This window comes from Poeciliopsis prolifica, unplaced genomic scaffold, assembly GCF_027474105.1.
Source record: "Poeciliopsis prolifica strain line A6 unplaced genomic scaffold, Auburn_PproV2 SCAFFOLD008, whole genome shotgun sequence".
NCBI classification, from domain to species: domain Eukaryota; kingdom Metazoa; phylum Chordata; class Actinopteri; order Cyprinodontiformes; family Poeciliidae; genus Poeciliopsis; species Poeciliopsis prolifica.
Window position 1 is genome coordinate 2,857,976 of NW_026562383.1, and position 21,294 is coordinate 2,879,269.

General features: G+C 41.6%; 1 protein-coding gene across 1 annotated transcript; it reads left to right on the forward strand.

Moving 5' to 3' along the window:
* Positions 1-9,174: 9,174 nt before the first annotated feature.
* Positions 9,175-12,725, forward strand: LOC129361844 (testis-specific serine/threonine-protein kinase 1-like). Its single transcript, XM_055032995.1, has 3 exons — positions 9,175-9,294; positions 9,734-10,101; positions 11,796-12,725. The coding sequence occupies exons 2-3, from the start codon at positions 9,847-9,849 to the stop codon at positions 12,504-12,506; spliced, it is 966 nt and encodes a 321-aa protein (XP_054888970.1). The 5' UTR covers positions 9,175-9,294; positions 9,734-9,846; the 3' UTR covers positions 12,507-12,725.
* The last annotated feature ends 8,569 nt before the right edge of the window (positions 12,726-21,294 follow it).

Consider the following 21,294-nt stretch of genomic DNA (forward strand, 5'->3'; position numbering starts at 1 on the left):
CGCTGTGATTGGCCAAAGAAAAGCACCAGGAACAGAGAAAAGGGTCTGAACAAACAAAGCCTTTTCATAAAATCCATTCAGAATGGATACAAAATATTACATATGAGATCAATTCAAAATTGTGAATGATGTCTCCTCGTGAGACAGATTTAAATCTGTGAGCTCCAAATTAAAAAATGTTAGGTGAAATTAAAATTGTTTTCTAGCTTATTGATGTGACACAAAGCATTTCATGTGAAAAGAGTGTGGTCAGCATTTTCTCACATGTAAACAAAAAGTATTTTTGCACAGCAGATATGGATTTTGTACATGATATAACCAAAGTTTTGCCTTCAGCGTCGAAAGATTTGGAGAATAAAGTGAAGAAATGGGCTCTGATTACCTACACCAGTACATTTAGCCGCTTCATTAACTCCATTGTTACGGACAGAAAAAAAAAGCTTCAAAAAGTTCTGAGGCGCTGCAGGCGAATGACTTGATACATTTTTTTCGTCAGACACAAAATTATCCAGCCTGGCTTTGTCATGACATCGCAGTGGGTGGAGAGTTGAGTTCCAATATAGTTTGTTAAATTTGTCAAAATGTGACGGTAATTTTAATATCGCAGATAAAATAACATGACCTTCGATTCAACATGGAAAGAAGTGAACTCTTTTTAAAGATTTATAGAGCACAGCATTTGTTCTGTTAGAAACATCAATATGCATTCACGTATTTCAAAGAAAATATAAAAAGATCATCAGCTCTTCATTTTGAATTTATAAAAAACTCAAAATGCTTTTGATTTGATCTTTTTAATGACTTTAAGATATGTTAAAGTCATTAAGACTTGATGACTTAAGACGTTTTTAACTTCAAATCTGCAACACGGTAAATTACATTCTCTTCAGAGCCAAACGTTTCCCCCTGTAAACACACACACTGATGGAATGGGAGTTTCTCTTGACGTTTAAGATTTTAGTCCAAATATTAAAAGGGCAGAAGTCAGTATTTTCCCTTCAACAATCAACAAAGCATGTTAACTTCAGCTGTTATGTTCTGTCATGGTCAGTGTGCGGGTGTGAACTGAAGACGTCTTCCTGTTGTCTTCTTCAGCATTTCCACCAGTAGTAACATCCGGTTTGTTGATCACGTGACATGTGTGATGCAAACAGCGTGTTCCCATTCCAGAGGAACAAAGTACATCTATTTATATGTGGCTGGAAAACCACCTGCTCCTTACATGGAAAAACTTGAGCTTTTCCAAAATTGCCGCGTTTCCACGAAGCCAATTCGTTTTTCCAATTTTAATTTGCGCAGCTCTACAGTCAGTGGAAGCGCAGCTGTCTCCACCTCCAAATTCTCCATATGTACCTCAACTCCAACTGATTTCCAAGGTTTTCTCAGCAGCGAGAAAACTTTTGTCTTCTCGTCGTTAGACAGAGGTGATCTAAGGACGCTGCCATGGAGACCCAACTTCTGCACAATAAAAGTTCTTACTTTTATTATCCTTGATTTTTGTAAGGATTACCTGCATCATCTGAAAACTTAGTACTAGCGCTGTTGCTATAACCGTGTCGGAGGAAAGCCAAGTGAATTTTGTTCTGAAGTCACCCAAAGTCGCCTGATATATCATTCAGTCTGAGCTGTTATTATAATGAAGTTATTGCTAACATGAAGAAAAGTGCCATAAGCAGCCCACGCTCTGTAAATGTCATTGGCTTATAGATCAAGCTCAACCTTTCACAGTAAAACATGAGCAGGTGGAACAGAGCTGCACTTTGTAGCTTGGAATAAAGATTATTTATAGGACTCAAGTCTTGATTGTCAAGTTTAAGTCTAAATTAAAGTTTCTTTCTTTTTTTTGGATCCGAGTTGAAAAGTTTGCGGGCATCAAACCCGGTGCTACGTTTCTGCTGCTTCTTCACTCAGGCCCGTTTCAGCGGCGCCGCAATGTGAGGCAAATACCCAGTTTTCACCGCTTGCTTCAAATTTCGACTCAGTTTCTCTTGGCTTCTTGTTTGCAGCGGACGGAAACCGATCGACCAGTTGTAGGAAGAACCCGGTTTGACTTTGGGTGCATGTTTGACGCACCTTTGTTGAAACCACAAGTTCAGTTTTGTCCTGTTCAAAATGGAGCCACTTGGAACATCGCTGAAGTTGCTCAGGTACTTTTTTTTTTGTAAGACTTTAATTATCATAACGCACAAAAAACTGATAAAAAAGTAAATGCAATTACCTGAACAATCAAACTAGCTATACGTACAAATAGGTATTGGAGATATACTAAGAAAAATAAATAAATAAAATTACTATAACGACAAAATGAAATTATAAAGTTATAATATTTTGAGAATAAACTTGCAATGCTATGACTTCATTCTCATCAGTTTATGGCTGTATTCTCATAATTTTATGTATTTTTTTCTTGTCGTGGCCTTGATACAAGATGATTAGCTGAAACCAATTTTATCACAACCTCTCTAAACATCACATCCAGAATCAACTCCATGGAAACGAGTTGGTGGGAGGGGAAAAACGTTTACAATTGGTCGCAAAAGGTTTCAATTAAACTTCCTGTGTGAACAGCAAAATAACTAAATACGCTCTGCGCTTTAATATAGCGCCATTCCAGTGTGGACAACAACCATTTGCAAGATAAATAAAACCACATCCCAGCATTTGCGTTACGAGTTTATTAACTTGTTGCACTGAAGTGCAACACGCAGTCTCTCTGACAGACTGGGGAGGGGAGTCGATCCAATTTTTCTTCATTTTATTCCTCCGGTAATTTAAAGAAACGGCCCAAGTTCGTCCCTCCGTTGAAAAACGCAGCTCTTGTTATAAAGGCGAAAGAAAAAAAAAAGTGTGGCATTCGCAAAACTCGCTGTCAGACAAAGCAAAAAGATCTAGCTGTGTAGTTTGGAGCTAATGCATTGTAACAATATGACCTTGCACTGGAGCAATCCGCTGTATTAAAGGGCCTTGGAATGAATATTTAATATTTTTATTTCCCTTCGCATATCGTCAGAGAAACCAGTAAAACCTCTCTTTTAAAAACATATTTAACACAATAAATATGTTTATTGTGTTAAATAAACACTAACTGGTCCTGATGTTCAGCATGCATGATGATTATGTGTCATTGTGTGACTACAAAATGCATTTTCAGCCCTTATAAAAATCTTCACATCCTTTAGAAACTTTTTTCCATCATGTTAAAACCTGTCCTGTGTGTTGTGTTGGGATGAAATGCGTTTGCGTTCAGCTGCAGCGACGACACACTAAGACGCATTAAGAGCTGCAAGTCTTTTGAAGTTCGTCTCCACCGGCTTTGCACATTTAAAGACTCAGTTGGACTCGCTCTGCTGTGAGTCAGATCGAATGCAGAGCGTTCGCCAACGTCACTTATTTGACTCTTGCCACGTATTCTCAATTTGATATCAGTTTGCACTTTGGCTAGGCCATTTAGATGCGTAATCTGGTTTTGATCAAAGCCATTCCATAGCTGAACCGTCGTCTTGATATCAAGTCCTTTCCCGGCCAACAGCGGAGTAAGCTGTGATTTTTCTTGGTGTCAGATTAATATCAAAATATCCCGTTAGTGTTGAGTGTATATATATATATATAATATATATATATATATATATATATATATATATATTTTTTTTATTTTTTATTTTTTTTGCTGATAGGCCAACTCCTTTAGCTCAACTCGAACATGAATATTTTAAAGCACTGGGCCGAAAAGGAGCAGCTTTTTGGACACTGGCAGAAACACGCGACTACAATGGTTCCAGATCGGAACCTTTGCATGAAAAGACAAAAGCGATTAAGTTCATTCATCGAAATTAACCCAAAAATACAAATGACACAGCATTTTTCATAAATTTGTTTTTAAAAACCCAAAACATTTAGTTTCACAGTCACGCAAGATCCCCAACAAAATATTTGAAAGTTGGTGCTTGTGATGCGACACGTCTGGAAAGTTCAAAAAAACGATGCGACTTCTCGGCGAGGAGCTCTGATTGTGCAAATGAAACTTAATGACGGTGTTTTTGTTGCTCTGACAGCTTAGCTCAACCTGGTGTTGTGAACAGGAAGAGATGCGCAAGATGTCGCTACCTGAGAAACGGACAGATATCAACGTCAACGTGTTAAATTAGCACAAAGACAAAAGGCAGCTTTGCCTTTCAACTCCACGGTGTCATTTATCCCCCCTGAGCGACTTCACCTGACACCATGTCAACATGTTCTAAAGCTGCAACTCTGTGAAGCGACAGGGGCAAAAAACAAAAAAAACACGACAAGAGACCTTGTTTTTAACATCTCTGTCAATCCATCAAAGCTTCTGCAACACTGATCCACTCAGCGGAGCGTGCGCCAGATTACGGGTTTCTCGAAGAAAAGAAAACCACCCTTCACCTCACTTGACCACAAAAACTGTGTCCTCCCAATTGGAAACAATCATCCCCACACACGCGCCCTCCGCTGTGCGCAATTTACCACATGCGCTGCATTCAAATTTCCTGTTTCTGCTGCATGAAAATGGCAACTTGGTGCGATTGATGAGCGCCGGGGTTCACAACGTGGGCAGTGGCCTGGTTTAATCTTGGCGTGTGACTGATGGCCAATGTCGTTTATTCGGCAGGCATCGCGACTGTGTGTGTGTGGGGGGGAAGTGGGTCAAAAGAAGAACTTATAAGGGAGGGTTGCATCAGGACATTTTGAAGTTTGAAGGTTTTTCTCCTTTTTTTTTTTTGGCTGTCTTTTCCGTGACGCATCAGTTAATGCCGGCACAGTAACTAGAGTAACATTATATCAGGGGGAGAGAAATTTACCTCCAGGTGTGAGAAGTTAACACCTAATCCTGCAACGGAGGAATTCCTGATGAGGACATGTTTATATGGATGAGGTTCCGCCGCCACATTTTATGTCACTGTGAAAACGCGGCAGCAGATGGCGATGAAACTCGCACGCCCGGGTCCTCAACGTCTCGTTAAGGAAGCCACGCGTGATCCGGTGTGGCGCCGGACATTTTCCCTCACGACAACAAAGAAAAGGCGGGAAATTCACCGATGATTTAAAAGCGTCAGCTGCTCCTCCGTTGACGTTTTTTTTTTTTTTTTTTTTAATTACACCCAGGTAGTTTTGAAGTAGTAAAAACATATTTGACACGCAAACATGTCAAATATGCAAACTAACTTTCAAGATAATGACCACATTTACATGCACACAATAAAGCACATCACTTGGAGAGGATTGGGGGGGATGAGAGGGCTGGTTAAGGTAACAAATCAAATGTTGCATTTATATGCACAGCTGTGTTCTCATTACTGTCAAACTCCTCATGCCTGAGCCATATTTCCCACCCCCCTAACTAAGAGTGGGGATTTTTTTAATGTTTTTTTTTTTTTTCCCTGTGAAATATGGCTCCACAGCTTGAAGAAATTTGGTTGGAACATTCCCACCGACAGAAACGGATCCCGCAGCAGCGCATGTCGCTCCCAGAGCGACTGCAAGCACAGCAGATAGGGAGGATTTAATCAGATCTCCACGAAACTGAAAACACGGCTTTACTCCATAAAGGAAGGGAAAAAAAACTATCAGTTTTGACCTCAATGGGAGGCAAGATTGGATTGTTAAAAACACACACACACAATGGAGAGATCACATAGAGGAAAAACACAAGAGAATAAAAATGTAGCAGTACTTAAGAGTAACTATTTATCACAGTTTTATGGGCCATTATTATGGAATTGATCAGTTTTTCTGCTGCAACTGAGACGGATATTTACAGACGAGGTTTAAAAAGAAGAAGTAAACACTCAATTCTTTTTTTATTTGTAAATCAGGCAAACTCTTTTGTGTTTTTAGTCTGAAAGATTATTTGGAATTGTTTCATGTTTGAATAATGTACGACTGTATCAAGGCCAATGTACTCAGGGAAAAATAAAAGGAGCAAATTATTTCAGCCTTTTTTTTGTTCTTTACATTTTTACCCCAGTTCGGATAGTTTTTCAGATTACTCTAAGACATTTTATACAAAAAAACAATAATTTTTCTGAACTTGAACCGCTGAAGTTGGCACTTCTAATGGACTTTTAAAGCAACTTATAGAGCAACTTGGCATTAAAAGTGTTATTATTTATCAAATGACACTTCATGACAGCAATCATAAACATTCATAAAGTCTCCTTTATGTTCATGACAGGCGTTATGTCATGTTTATTACAGAGTCATGTCAGTCTTATGCACACGCCCCGTCAAATAAAGCGTTGCCTCTTTATTTGGTGTGAGAAGTTGAGCGTTCTTGGGAGCCCCCTGCTGGTCTGGAGGCCACAACCCACGGCTCGTTGTGCTTGTACCTCGGTCTGGCTCTCCTTACGAAATATATCACCAGGGTGGCATTTTATGTAAGGAGGCATAACTCAAAATTTTACAGTCAGAATCAGTAACTATGTATTTCTGTCTAATATAGAAGCCCAAACTGTGGCAGCAAAGTGGAAATGTGAAAGTACGTGCATCATAAATCCAAGAGATTCCAGAAATATAAGTCCGCAGGCTGATGATGTCTTCCATCAACTCCTGCTTCCTCCCAGTTTTTTTTTTAGGCCAAGTCTAGAGTGTTCAAATCATAACTTACTGAACATCAAAGGGAAATGTAATGAGATGTATGGAGATGTTTTTTTTTTTTTTTTTTTTTTTTTTTGCCTCCGTCGCACACTGAGACGTAAAAACCCGTGTCAATTGGAAATATTTTTGGAGCTTTCTTTGTGAAATCTTCTCCCCTCTCCAGTTAAAACGAACGCCCAAGTTTATTTCATGTGGCGTTATGAGATCCGCCTGATAACGGAACGACACCAGCGTTCGCCAATCCAAGTCCAATCTAAACGAGCGGCGAGGAGTTTCATGAAACGGATTTTTAGGGAGAAGGGCGCCGGCAGGCGGCGTTCACAGCCTCATCAGAATTTTAGCAGCAGACTCAGACTGCTGCTCTCTGAAATCACACCAGGCTACGTTAAGCGCTTGCGAGTGTGGCGATTTTGGCTGAGAGCTGTGCGGCAAATTCAATCAATGGCAACCTGTGGAGAGAGAGACTTTACACGTCCTCTGACTCTGTCTGCGGGAAGGGAAGCTAAACAGTGTAGAGATGAAGAAATCCTGCAAGAGCACTGCTGCTTAGACGTCTGGGTGACTGGAAATAGGCAAACGGAAGAGAACTTGCCGTTCTTCCAAATACTCAATAAGGAGCAGAGTGTCGTGAAAACACAGGACATGAAAAAAAAATATGTTGAAGATTGAAAAAAAGATTAAAAATAGAATCACGTGCTTAAATCAGGGATGCAAAGGAGGAGGAGCAGGAGAGCTGCACATGAACGGCCTCACAGCAGCTACGATTCCCTCCAAATGGCACGCACAACAGGAACAGGAAGTAGAACTTGCAAACTAGCAAATTCCACTTCCTGTTTACGTGAAATGCGTCTCTCGAGTAATGAAGGAGACACTAATTAATCTTCGAGAACTTTCTTCTGAATGAGGGAAACTGAAAACGGTGGTGATAAGTGAGATCCTGCCCACAGCGCCAATACTCCACGAATGGTGCGAGGTGTTTGTGCACACACACACACACACACACACACACACACACACACACACACACACACACACACACACACACACACACATATATATATATGTATATATGTATAAAAATAGATTTTTTTTAAAGTAACAATAACTTGGTTGGATAAATGTTCACAGTCTTAGACTTATATTCTTCCTCTGATTCACTTTTCATTTTCAGTCTTCTTGAGTTCACACCTGCACTCAGTTACAGTGAATCTAATTAACCTGAAATAAGCTTTTGCTGTTACAGCCGGATTTTTAATTTTTTTTTCATCTTCACATAATTGAAAAAAATAAACAATCCCCCAAATTGGACGAAATAGCTGCATGGATTTGGAGGGCATTAATTACTCCGGCATCTATCGTTTTAAGAAAAATATTTAAAGGGTCAAAGCGTTGAAACAATTAGCAATTCATTTTTTTTAAAAAAACTCATTTAAAAGTAATGAGACAAAGCCATGCAATAAATCATAATTTGTCAGGCCTAATTCAAGCAAGTCATTTCAGGGAGTTTAAACACTTTTTCATCAACACACAAATCATCTCCTGCTGAAATCGACATATATATATATACTCATATGTATTCAGATTATACATATATATAATCTGCACATGGCTGCATTGTGATTGCACGTCACTCTTCAAAATCTTCCCCCCTCCCTCACCTTCACTGTAGTTTTCAGTTGCTGGTGTCACGTTGCCGCTGACTAAGGTGTGACCAATCGGACGTGATGAAGAGCAGCGATCTTGTCATTGGGTCGCTGCAGCTTGGCGAAGGTCTGGAGCGGTTCGGCTCAGAGTCGCTGCCCCGTGTCATTCCACATTTTCAACACGCGGTCGTTTTCTCGTGGCACTTTTTCCTGACGGCGGACGCCTGAACGCTCTCGTTTGCAACTTTCTGTCCTTGATTAGGTTTTGCTCCCAAATAATCCATTTTAATCTAAATCTGTTGTTTTTAATGTCAGATCTGTGTCTGCGTCTCACAATTCAGGGTGATCCCACTCTGTGTGTGTGCGTGTGTGTGGGGCAGTGGAGGTAATTTATCTCCATGGTCTTTTTGACCTTTACAGATTTGTTTATTCACTGGAAACATATAACAACCTTCCTTCCCGGTGATGTTCTTCTTCTGGAAACAGACGTTTAAACAATACATAACAGCTTAACTTCATGATTTTCTTAACAGATTACTGTGGAATTTTCAAATCATAATTCATTCTTGCTTGTAGTTTTTCCGAGTATCCAAAAAAAGAAACGTTTTGCAAAAGTTTGTGATCAGTTTTTTTTCCCTGACTTACATGTGTACAGTGACAGACAATACTAAACAATTATCTCAAAAAAATAACATTTTATGAGATAATTTAACAAAAAGATATATTTTATCTACGTAAAAATGATCATTATGTTATGACAGTGTAATATCAGACAAATAAAGTCTGAAAACAAAAAAATCAAGCTTCTCTTCTGCCTTCTCCCATTGCTCCCAGTAATAGGTGCAGAAAACCACTATATCAGAAACGACCAATCAGAGCCAGGAGAAGCTCTGATTGGGTCTTACCTCTGTGCTCACATTCTCCTGCTTGCTCTTTGCTAAGCTACAGCTGGTTCGCCACAACACAGCCTGAGACCAAAGCTAATGCTCGTTAGCATAGCTACCGACGACGGCGGATAAACGGTTTTCCCGTAACTGTAAGTTGTTTTTTCCAGCATTAGCACACTGAGCAGGATACAGGCGAATGATTGGCAGCGCTAAGATCCTCCTCCGGGCTCTGATTGGTTGTTTTTGATTGGCATTTTTGCAGGCTGCAATATTAGCGCTGGAAGGAGCTCAATTTTTGGTTTTCACAGATTATCCGTCTCATACCGTGCTGTCACAGCATGGTGACGGTTTTAATGAATATGGAAAAAACCTGTCTTTGTACTTCAGCTTTCAGATTTATATACAAATATTTGAAATCATATATGAATAATTTTCACATCTTTTCCATCGTCTTAAGCCAATTAGCCAGCAGGATGATTAAAAGTAGCTAAAACAACAAAAAAATAACCTTGGAATGATTTAAAAATTGAAATGTTTGCTTTGGTTCCTAAGTAACAGTGCACTTGATGACGTGCATTTTCCTTCCAGAACGTGATGTCACAGTGCTTTCCCTGCAAGATTTGTAACTGAACATTAGCTTCGAGCTAATATTTAGTCTTCCACTGAGAAGACTCAGGAACTCAGGCCTCTGTGCACTGATCATGATGGAGAAAACGTTTATGGAAACCAGGGGCTACACATATAAGGCCGCCCTTGCAGAAGGATCGTTTGGTAAAGTTGTAAAAGCAGAGTCAATTCATCTGAAGAAAATAGTCGCCATAAAGGTTATTGGCCTGAACAAATACACCACCGTCAACAGAGAAAAGTTTGTCACTCAGGAAAAAGAAATTATTAGAACTTTAAAGCATCCCAACATCGTCAAAACCTATGATGTGTTTGAGTCTCGCTCAGAAATGGTAAATATGAACATTTTCTTTGCTTTGAGATAATTCTTTGGAATGACAGAACCAAAAATACTGTTGCTTGGACAGCTTCGGCTAAAGGGTTTGGCAGTGTTACTGTTATTATTATCATTGTTATTGCCACAATAACCTCATCGTACCATGCAATCTCCATCCTTTGTTTTTCATGTCAATTGGGAAAACATAGGCTAAACATAGTTGCAGCTTTAAAGTGCTAATACCTCTTCTCCATTCTCGTGCCAACATGTTGGAAGCTAGGACGGAACCCGCAAGACGACACGGGCGAGGGGATAAAAAAGAAAAAAAAGATTTTGAGAACCTGCAAAACATTTTGTGAGATCCTGTGAAATGTATAAAAAATCCAGAGTTCAGCTGTTCCACCAAATTATGCGACCAGTCACAGTCTGTGAGTGCATTTCTTGAAGACGAAAACTAGTCTGGAGCTCTGACATTATAATGATTAGGCAGAGAGGTCGAGGATTATGACGGCTATCATACAGCTAGCTATTTGATGCTTCACTACTTTCCTGTCCAGATTATGCAAACACTCTTCTTCTCACTGGTCGACAAGATGCACATTCATAGAAATGCACGCTATCGCCCCCTGCAGTCACAGAATACTGTGCATGTTGCCAGCAGAAACCAGGCAAGAACACATTATTTTAACCATTTAAACTATTTATTTACAACCAGGCCGATAAACTTTCTGCCAGCGCAGATCACCTCTCTTTTTGAACTTCTCACACGGTGATACACAGTTGTAGCGCGCCAACGACATGCTGGCTAATGTTAAGGTAAATGCCGGTAGCCATGGCAACGAGTGAGAGTTTGAAGGCTTGCCGACTCTTTCTGCAGTCAAGCTGCACGTCTGCCCGCAAATCATCCATCGATAATGAACCGAGCTGACATTGCCAAGTCGGATTTGTGTTGAATGAGTTTGCGTCTCTTCAGATGTCCCTAACTCATATGAAAACCACGACTTCTGTCAAGCACTGATTGAATGTCCAAGCTCAGGACACTCTATGGTCGTCCTGCATTGTGTCTCAGAATTGAATTGGGATCTCAAGAAACGTTCACAGGATCTCGAGCGACTTTCATGTGCTCTCCATGAAGGTTGCGAAGGATCTCATACATGGGACTTGACACCCATGTACGGAGGACTGAGGCCTTCGTACGTGGAGCACGCATCCGATCCTTTGCAAGATCAGCATCTTGTAAAGGATCAGAATCTTTTAGATGATCTCAAGAAATGTTTTTATTTTAAGGATATTTTTACTCTTGTTGTTTTCATGTCACAGTAGATTGACAAGACAGAGGGTTCAGAGGGAGGGGGGAAGACATGCAGGAAAGGTCAAACGGCCTGGACTTGATCACATGATGGCTGCATGGAGCCCCCTTGCAGGCTCTGTTTGTGAGTCATGCGCTCTGCCACCGCTGTACCCCGATCTCGGGAAACTCTCACGATATCTTGAGATACCTTCACAACATCTCAACAAACTTTCGAAGGATTTCAACAAACTTTCACGGGATCTCTGTAAAATTTAAGTCATCAGACATGATTGAAAAAGCAGTCATTCTTTTCTCATAACCTGTCCAGTGAATGCAAATCCCCTCTCTGTCTGTCTCTCTGTCTGTCTGTCTGCTGTGGAAAGTGCTGCAATGTCTGACTGGTGAAATGATTCCTTTAGGTCTACGTGGTGATGGAGCTTTGCCCACAAGGAGACGTCGCTAAGCTCATTTCAACCAGAGGGCCTCTGGATGAATGTTTCAGCTGCCGACTTTTCAAGCAGCTGTGTCTGGCCATTGAGTATCTTCACGGAATTGACATTGCTCACAAAGATATCAAGTGTGAAAACCTTCTTTTGGACATGCACTATAACCTCAAACTGTGTGACTTTGGCTTCAGCGAGAAGGTCACTTACAACCAGGGCAAATTGGTGCTGAGTGACACCCACTGCGGCACCTTGCAATACGCGGCACCGGAGATCCTGAAGAACCTCCCGCACAACTCAAAGATCTCTGACGTGTGGAGCATGGGCGTCGTGTTGTACAAGATGCTCTGCGGGTCGCTTCCTTTCACCACCACCAACACGACAAAACTAGTGCAGCTTCAACTGAAGCATAACATCAAGTTCCCGACCGACCCGTCCATTTCAAGTCTGGCGAAAGAGCTGATTCACAGTATTCTGCACCCGGTGGTGGACCATCGGATCACAGTGAGCAGGATGCTAGAGAGTCCGTGGATGGTAAAGGCGATGGAGGAAGACAGTGACGAGGGGACAACGGCGAGTCAGATGGCGAGTCAGACAGCGAGCCAGACGGCGAGTCAGTCGGCGAGCCAGACGGCGAGTCGGACGCCGAGTCAGACGGCGCCTGCAAGTGAAATCAAAGAGGATTAGCTAACAATAAATAACTCGGACGCATTGAAAGGACTTTCCACTGCCGTCCCATGAGAACCCCCCAATTTCAGGATTGTTCAGCATTGAATAAATGTGAACCTTCTTCATTGGACTGGATGGTGGTTTGGTTTTTACGTGCGGTGGAGTGAAGCAAGAAATTTGCTCCATCCTGGCTTCTTTTGTTTTCTGTTTGTTGTTGTAAAATAAATAAACTTTCTTTTATTATTTTTAAAATAAAATGAACTTGTGAAAATACTCTGGCTGTCATCTCCTAAAAAAAATAAATAAAAGGTCATTGATATTTGCCTAGGCCTCCATAAGTGGAGAAGCAGCAGCTCCCCGGTGCCGGAGCCGCAGAGAAAACTCGTTTTATCCGCTTGTATCGCGATCTCTTTCTCTGGGTCGTGACCAGCAGGTCCGAGGGCTGCTGCGGTACCGACAGCCAAGGCAGACGCAGATTCGAAAAGCCGCCTTGGAGATGGAGGCGTGGAACACGGCCGACTCGTTCCTGATGTCCCCTGCTTTCTTTGGGAACGTGTTCGAAGTTCTCCCGGAAGTGGGAGTTACAGCTCACAAGATGTTCCCTGCAGATTATATCCACACAGAGGAAACGCAGGGGGACTTTATTGTCAATAACCTTCTAAATCCAACGTGAGCCAGAAAAAGAGAGACAAAGGAACTTCTGATTGACGCCACTCAAGGAAGACTAATAAATTCTCCAGCGACGCTCTGAATGTGACGAATCCATCGAGTGAACCCTCCGCCCCCGCTCACCCACCCGGCCCCCGTGTGCATCAAAGCCACTTCAACCAACTGCATTATAATAATGATATTATTGCACAGTCAGATGCATCAACTAATTGTCAGATTCCAGCGTTCGAACATATGGCTCCGTGAACTGTGGCATGGCTGAGCGACCGACGCCGTAAAAACTCACAATCCGGTAATTAATGCCGATCCCGAAACGTTAATCAAACCATAAGCGCGTACATCTTACCTCTGAGAGCACAAATCACCTGAAGCGCTGACTCCTATAGTCATTATAACTGCACGGGTTGCTGCGTTTATGATCTGTTTGCGCACCAAGATTGCAAATTGCAGGGGCTCAAACAAAACCGCGTGTTTTACCATCCTTTTAGTCTAATTGTGGCTTTTGGAGAAAATGCACTTAGTGTCGCCCTCACACCTAATGTGTTTGGAAAGTGCATTGGAATAAAACCCGCCGCCTTATGAGATGGGGTGTAATAGCGCCGTTGGCTTTATTAGCAAAACTGACACACACACACACACCACACACACACACACACACACACACGCACACACACACACACACACACAGAAACGCACACACACACACACAGAAACGCACACACACACACGCACACACACGCACACCCACACACACACACACACACACACACACACACGCACACACACACACACACACACAGATGACATTTATGTCAGGAAGGATTCTCTTATCAGTTTTTTCCATCGTCTCCTCCTTCACAGCGCTGCGTGCGGTTTTGGACGGCCGCCACCGGCGACCCTGAACAAAGCTGGGATTTCTAATATATATATATATATATATATATATATATATATATATATATATATATATATATATATATATATATATATATATAAACACTTCAGCTCACATGAATAAGTTACAGCTGTTTATTTCCTGAGCCTTCAGGCTGTTCCGTAATGAACCGTGGAGGACAGTCTGGACGTCTGCTTACGTGGCAAATAAACATTTATTTGGGTCGTGGGGAAAAGAAACACGACGTCGTTTGCAGAGAAAAGAGCCATTTAGCCTTCAGGGGTTCAAACCACAAACAAATTGCATGTTGGAAATGTATCCGCTTGACCTTTTGTGTTCCGGTTTTACGGACACGTAATTAACGTACGGGCGAAATTTGGTGCTTTATAATTAGTACAAAAACCAGTGGGGAAAAATAACAAGTTTTATTTATTAGAATGACTGAGGACAGAAGTGTTGTTGTTTTTTCTTCTGCTTTCCAGCGACATCCCATTCATGTGCAAATCAGTTTTATTATCAATGCCGACTGAAGTAATTGAAATAGCTGCATGTTAGGAGGCGCAGCGCTCTGAGCCAGGAGGAAGACGCAGAGACGAGATCCTCTGCAGAGTTTGCCTTCAAAAGCCACCTGGAGCTGATATGACTGTGTGGAGGCCGACGGCGCCGCAGCATCCTGTCAGATTCCCAGATTAAAACCCTTAAAGGGGCAAAAGCTGTGTTCTCTGGGCACATAGTCCCATTTTGTAAATTAACCAAGTGACTATTATATTCAGTTGTAAATATATATATATATATATATATATATATATATATATATGTATATATATATATATATATATATATATATATATGTGTAAATCAAAAATGACTTAAGTGAAGTTGGACTTAATAATTTATCGCCTTGAAATTAAATTCTCTTTAAAAACAGAAGCAGCTCCTGTAATGAGCTCAGCCGATGCGCAGTTCCACCAGGTGTCTGCTAATTGCTGCTGGCTAGTCTGAAGGAGCCAAATGGGTTATTCGTAGGAGAGGGCGGATTAAAGGATTTCTCAAACATGCACGAAAGAATCAAAGTAACATCAGAGGTATGTTTTTGATGAGGGAATGATTTTGTAATGTTGTGTAAAGCTACAAAAAGAGCAAATTTTACACAATTGTACCACTTTGGAAATCTTTCTTTTCTTCTGTATGAACTTAATATTCAACAGTTCCTCATCCCTCACATTCTAACCAACCTGGATTCATTTCAGATTAAGCTCTAAGCAGCTTAATTTGAAATGTCCCTTTGATTTAAAGTCGAATTGTTGACCTGCAGGCATGTGGTTGCAGGACATTTGTCACATAGACCTTGACCTAGACACACTTAGCCAAAGCTCCTTGAATCTCTTCCTGCTATAGAGAATGTCTTGGTGTCGTCAACATGATGAACCTCTATTTCTCCAAGATCCCTTCCATCGATGCTACGCTTTCTGCAGATAACCACATCATCTGCAAACATAGACTGTAGTGATCTGATCAGGGTACAAGAGGACCAATATGGATGAGCTGAACCCCGTCCTACCGTGTGGCTGAGGTCACACTGGCGATTTGGGCCTTCTTGGTTGCCGTACCCGGGTACCTTGGAATCACTTGAATGGCTCAGCAACTTTTCATCCCTGTACACCAAAGTATTGTTGAGTCAAAGGCCGTTTGTTTGGCACCTGAAAGGTGACAGAAATGCAGACGGCATTCAGGGATCTACGTGGCTGTGTATTTCTGCGAGCCTCATTACCCTGAAACCGTGCAGTGGAGGACAGAGGGCCACAATTCCTCTGCAGTAATTTGAGCCGGATATAAAAAGTCAAGCTGGAAAAAAAAAAAAAAATAATTCTTCACTTTTAAGCTTCTGCCACTAAATGCAGTTCTACGACCCACTGAATTATAGATGTTCTCGTTTTTTCTCACAAATGTCAAAATCTATTGAAATATATGCCTAAAAACGCTTTAAAACATGCAGCAAATCAAGCAATCTTACATGTGAAGGTAAAGTTGTCGACCGTAAAAAACGATCTTGGAAGAGAAATGGAAGCAGGATTGCCTCGGGGGTAACAGAAGATGTATAGAACTACAGGAAGTTTAACACTGGACTGAAAATGTAACTATTTCACACTTTGTAGCAATAAATGCAGCAAGTTTTTCTATTTGGGAAGCCAAATTCTTAACAAAGAAGCTGTTCACTGCCTGCCACTTGAACTATAGGACATTACATGCTGCTCCCGTGTTGCGCACACTGGCATTTTTAAAGCCTGTTTTTTTTTCATGGCTCTAAATGTAATAATATTAAGGTAGTTTTGTAGGACATCAGGTACAGTGATGGCCGCTGTCGATGTGCTGCTATGTGTAGAGTGTGTTTACTGTGATCAGTGTGTTGAAAGTCACGGCGTTCTGCTGCGCTGTGACGAGGGTATGTCACTTTTTTGTCTCATTTGACCTTTTCTCACAACTGTAAATGTACATTCTATTGTCCCAACAGGGCTTCCATATGCTCACATCATTATCAGGGAAATTAGTCGAGGGCCGCAAGTTTCTACTTCTATTAGAAAGTACCAGCCTCCCCAACTGAGCAATCTGTTTGCAAAGTAATGGCTTTAGATTCGTTAATGTAATCACAGGGTCATTTCTGTAATGTCAAAATTGTGCTAATGCTGTTGCAGCAGAGCTTTACTATGAAGGCTACATGAGAACCGCAAAACTCAGGTGGCAGAAGTTTTCAAGAATTTCTTCACCAGGCTAGGAGTTGTGTATTGTGGGTTATTTTCTTATGGATTTATGTCTCTTAAAGGCTTTAAAACAAAAGGTCGGCACACGATAATGTGACAAGTTCAATTCTCCGGGTTCCTTGCTGCTGGTAATATTTAAGTTTGTCAAAGTAGCACTATGAAGAGAAATTGACTTTTTTTTTTTTTGCTTTTACATCTCATTATAATATTATTGCTTCGTCAAAAACACACCTGGAGTGTTGTTCTGATTCTTTCCTCTCTGTGTGTGAGAAATCATTTCATCTCCCATGGCGACCATTCAGCTGTTCCTGGTTGGATCCAGACAAAGCTCCTCCTTGGAGTTGCAGTTTCCAAGCCTCCATCTCACAGGGCAGCCCTCCCCTGAAGGAGCCGAGCGACTCCCTCGCTCGGCTCCTTCAGACTAGCTGGCAGCAATTAGCAAACACCTGGTGGAGCTGTTCATCTGCTGAGCTCATCATAGGAGCTGCTACTTAGAGCAACGCTGGGAAAAATGTTGTTAAAGGGTTAAAAGAGGAGCAGTGCGATAACTTCCTGAAAGCAGAGTTTCAGAAAGGGCAGGAGCTTCTTAAAGAGACAGAAATCCAATTTCAAGGTGTTTCTTTCTTTTAAGTCATTTTCGACATGTATAGCATTTTTATAACAACTGAAAATAACAGTTATTTATTGTACTATAAAATGTCACAATATGCTTGGAAAAACACATAATACTGAAGTGAACTTGCCTTCTTTTTGACAGCCCACTAGCAGTTTGCAGCAGCAGTTTGGAGAAAAGCAGCTCCGCACTGCTGTACCTGCACGTCATTCCGACTTCAATCAGTCAGCATGAATCGCTGGATAATGTGCGTCAGCTGCTAAACTTTGTGAAACCTTGGCACACCCTCATACCGGTAACTGGCCACACATTCTGTGTGTCTGAAACGAGACACGCAGAATGCTAAGAAGGTAGCGCGCGTGAAACCTGGAGGATAATTGCTCGGCATTGCAGCGTGGGACGCAGAACCTTCCACACCAAAACCCGAAGGTGTTAATAGAGCAGAGAGACGGGTAACAAATCCCCAAGAGTTGCTTTCTCCTTTTGTTATTGCCAAACTTTTGCACTCCGACATATTTGGTATTGATTGCGAATCATTTCCGGCTATCATGTATACTCTGATGCTTTCTTGTTAATCTGCACACGAAATGCAGCCTTATGCCAGTGAGGAGGCCGTGCAACAACAACAACAAAAAAAACCCTTCACTTCTTTGATTTAGCTTAGTGAAGCATGGGGACTCACGCCTTGCGCCGGTGTTCATTTCATACTCCCATTTGTATCGCACATTTGGAATGCAGATGAGCTGGTATTTTAGCTCTGTCTGTCTGGCTTTGTCCTAATGAGGCGTCGGTAAATGGGTTTCCATTATTCTGGATGTGGCGCTCCGAGGGCCCCGGGTTGACTTATGTTGACAAAAACCAGGAAGATAACTTTAATGAGCTCAAGCTGGGTGTTTTCCATTTCAGATGTGGCGATAAAACCCTTGTCATTAGGACAGATAACTTCAAAAGTCCCCGTGATAAGTGAGCTCTTTAGATTTGCCTCCAGGCTTCTGGTGTTCTCATGGTAAACTGCTGCCTCAAAGTGCTTACTTACACTTTGAAATGAGCGTGGAGCCGCTCTGTGTCGTTCTCTTCCGAGCAAATATTTGTTCTGCTGCCCCAGCAGGAATTTCACTCTGTTTTAAGGCCGTCTGGGAAGCGGCGCCCACCTTCTTTCCATGATGTTGTCACACAGCCAGCTTCAGAAACTGCAGGCGCGCACTCAACTCCCCCCGCTCGACAGCTCCGAGGGGATGTGGGATCCCAGGGATCGATGGACCCCTTCGCCCTGCACTTTGAGCCTCAGCGGCCTCTCTGTTAGCCTACGACGGCCATTAGGCGAAGAAAGGCTCTCCGCATTCTGGCCGTAAATAACAGAGAGAACCGTCTGAAGCTGCATGTGCCTGAAAATGTGCCTACCCATAAAGCAAGGCTGCCTGAAACAAAAGGTTGGGCGAGGTGAACGCTTACCTTTAAGCAAACGTTTGGTTTCAGACGCTTTCGCTGCAGCTCCTTGTTGAGGAGAGCTCTGCCAAGGTTAACGAGCCACTGAAAAGCTGCACATCGTGGCACTCATGGGTGAAAACACTCAAATTGGTAATACAACAAAAAGATGATATGAAAGGGGAAGTATTTGTATTTTAAGAGCCATTTTGTAGCACAATCAAATGACAAAGTTACCTTCAGTTGTTATAAAAATGCTACGTACATCAAATATGACTTAAAAGAATTTTTACTTCACAATTCAACACCTTCAAATGCCTCTGCCTCTTTAAGGAACTCCTGACGTTCCTCATTCAGGAAGTCCTCACAACATGGCTTCCTCTACTGGCCCTTTAATAAAGTTTTTACCAGGGTAAGTAGCTCCTATAATGAGCTCAGCAGACATTCAGCTCCAGCAGGTGTTTGCTAATTGCTGCTGGCTAGTCTGAAGGAGCTGGGTGGGGTCGTGAGGCGAAAGCTTGGAAGCTGCATCTCCAAGGCGGAGCTGCGTCTCAAAGTCCAGGATCGCTCCACCCAGATGTTTTGCCCGGCTGCAGGGTTGCCCGGGAGATTAAAAACATGAAAGATTAACTCTCCAGGTATGTAGTTGATGAGGGAACACTATGTAACACGATGTAAAAGCTCAAAGAAGTCAACTTTGCATGACTCCTCGTCTTTGAAACTCCAAATTGAGCACAAACCTGCAACACTTTGACCCTCTTCTGTTTATAGCTTCACATTTGGTATGTTAACGATTAGAGCTCAGAGAATCATCCTCCTTTTTACAGTGGAGTTACTCTAAACAAACTCTTACTATGTTGTGATAATTGTGGCTCATCCCTCCAAAGTTTCCAAGAAAGGATCCTTCAATTTTTATTCATTTATTTATTTTTATGAGCTTACAAGGAAATTGTTACAAGAAAGACAAATTTGATTGTTTGGATATTTGTTCTGTTGCAAAAAAAAAAAAAAACTCTGCAAAAACACAGATAGTAATTCTCTGGGGTGAAGGTGACAGTTTCTCTAATGGATGATGAATATTTGACTGCATTCCACATTTTGACTTTCCGAGGAAAGACCAGCATGTCTGAGAGGTGTTTAAGTTCTGGTGGGATTCAATTAAAAATGCTATGTATGAAATTAATTGCGGGCTCTATGATTAATTAATTGCAAATAATTGCATTTTAATCAAACGGCTCATTGAAAAAGCAACATGTTCAATTCAAAAACCATTTTTGCAGCTTAAATATTGAATAAATGAACAAATGAGCTCAACAACTAAGATATGTATTGTTTTAAATGCTTCATTTATGCTATGGAACTTCTTTAAAAAGGTGAACTATGGATGCTAACATTAGCGTTGAGGACGTTTGAGCCTCTGCTACACATGTAGCACTGAGATGCGATTTTAGGCTTTGATATCATCACTGACAGGCTAACTGCTGTTAGCACAACTTGAACACTGCAGCTGTGTTTTTCAGAACCCAAAGGCTAGAAAGCACAGTTAACCACCAAATGAACTGGTGGTTCATTTTGGTTTGAAGCAGAAATGAAGCTCCGTTGGGCCAAGAGAAGCAGCTCTGTTGTCTGTCGGTGTTTTCTGCGGATGTCGCTTGTGCGTCAGGTTTATGGGCGCACCAGAAACATGCAAATGCAAAGGTTCCATCCGGAATCATTGTACATAAAAACAAAAACAAAAATAAAACGCAATTAATTACGCTGTTTTCAATTTTTAAATCTATGTAATTAATTCAAAATGTACACATTGTAAGGTATATTAGTCAGTGATAATCTTGTTATATATTGCCAAACAGGCATAATGTCATTGCGGCCGTCTTACAGAGTTTGCATCGTACTCTGTGATGCAAGGCACTGATGCAGCTGCTTCACCATGGAAACCCATTCAGTGTAGCCCTTTATATAGTTTATTTTCTTTCAAATCAAAGGAAACATGAGGTTTGGATCTGTGTTGCTATAGACTCTGGAAAGCATAAACAGCAAAGCTGTTTCACAACCAGACTTATTGCAGAATCGCCATCCTATCGCAGCATCAAGCTGGAATTCCCAGAGCTCCTTTCTTTCACAATCCTTGGTGGAAACAGTTTGAATGCCTAGGTGCTAAATTCAACACACCAGTGGCCATGAAAGCTATTGGAACACCTAAATTCAACAATCCGGACGGGCGTGAAAACACTCGGGGGGCGGGAGTGCGTTCCTGACTCGACACACTGAACTGCAGTCTTCAGTAATCCTACACATTTCTCAACCCGGCAATATTTCCATGTGCAGCGGCTTGTTGTGTTTTATCTTTGTTTTGGAATGACTTGTAGCTTGTTTCGGGAGATCGGGTGAGGACAAGAGAGTGTAAAATTCAAGGCCTTCTCCTCTTTGTGCTATTCACTCGCC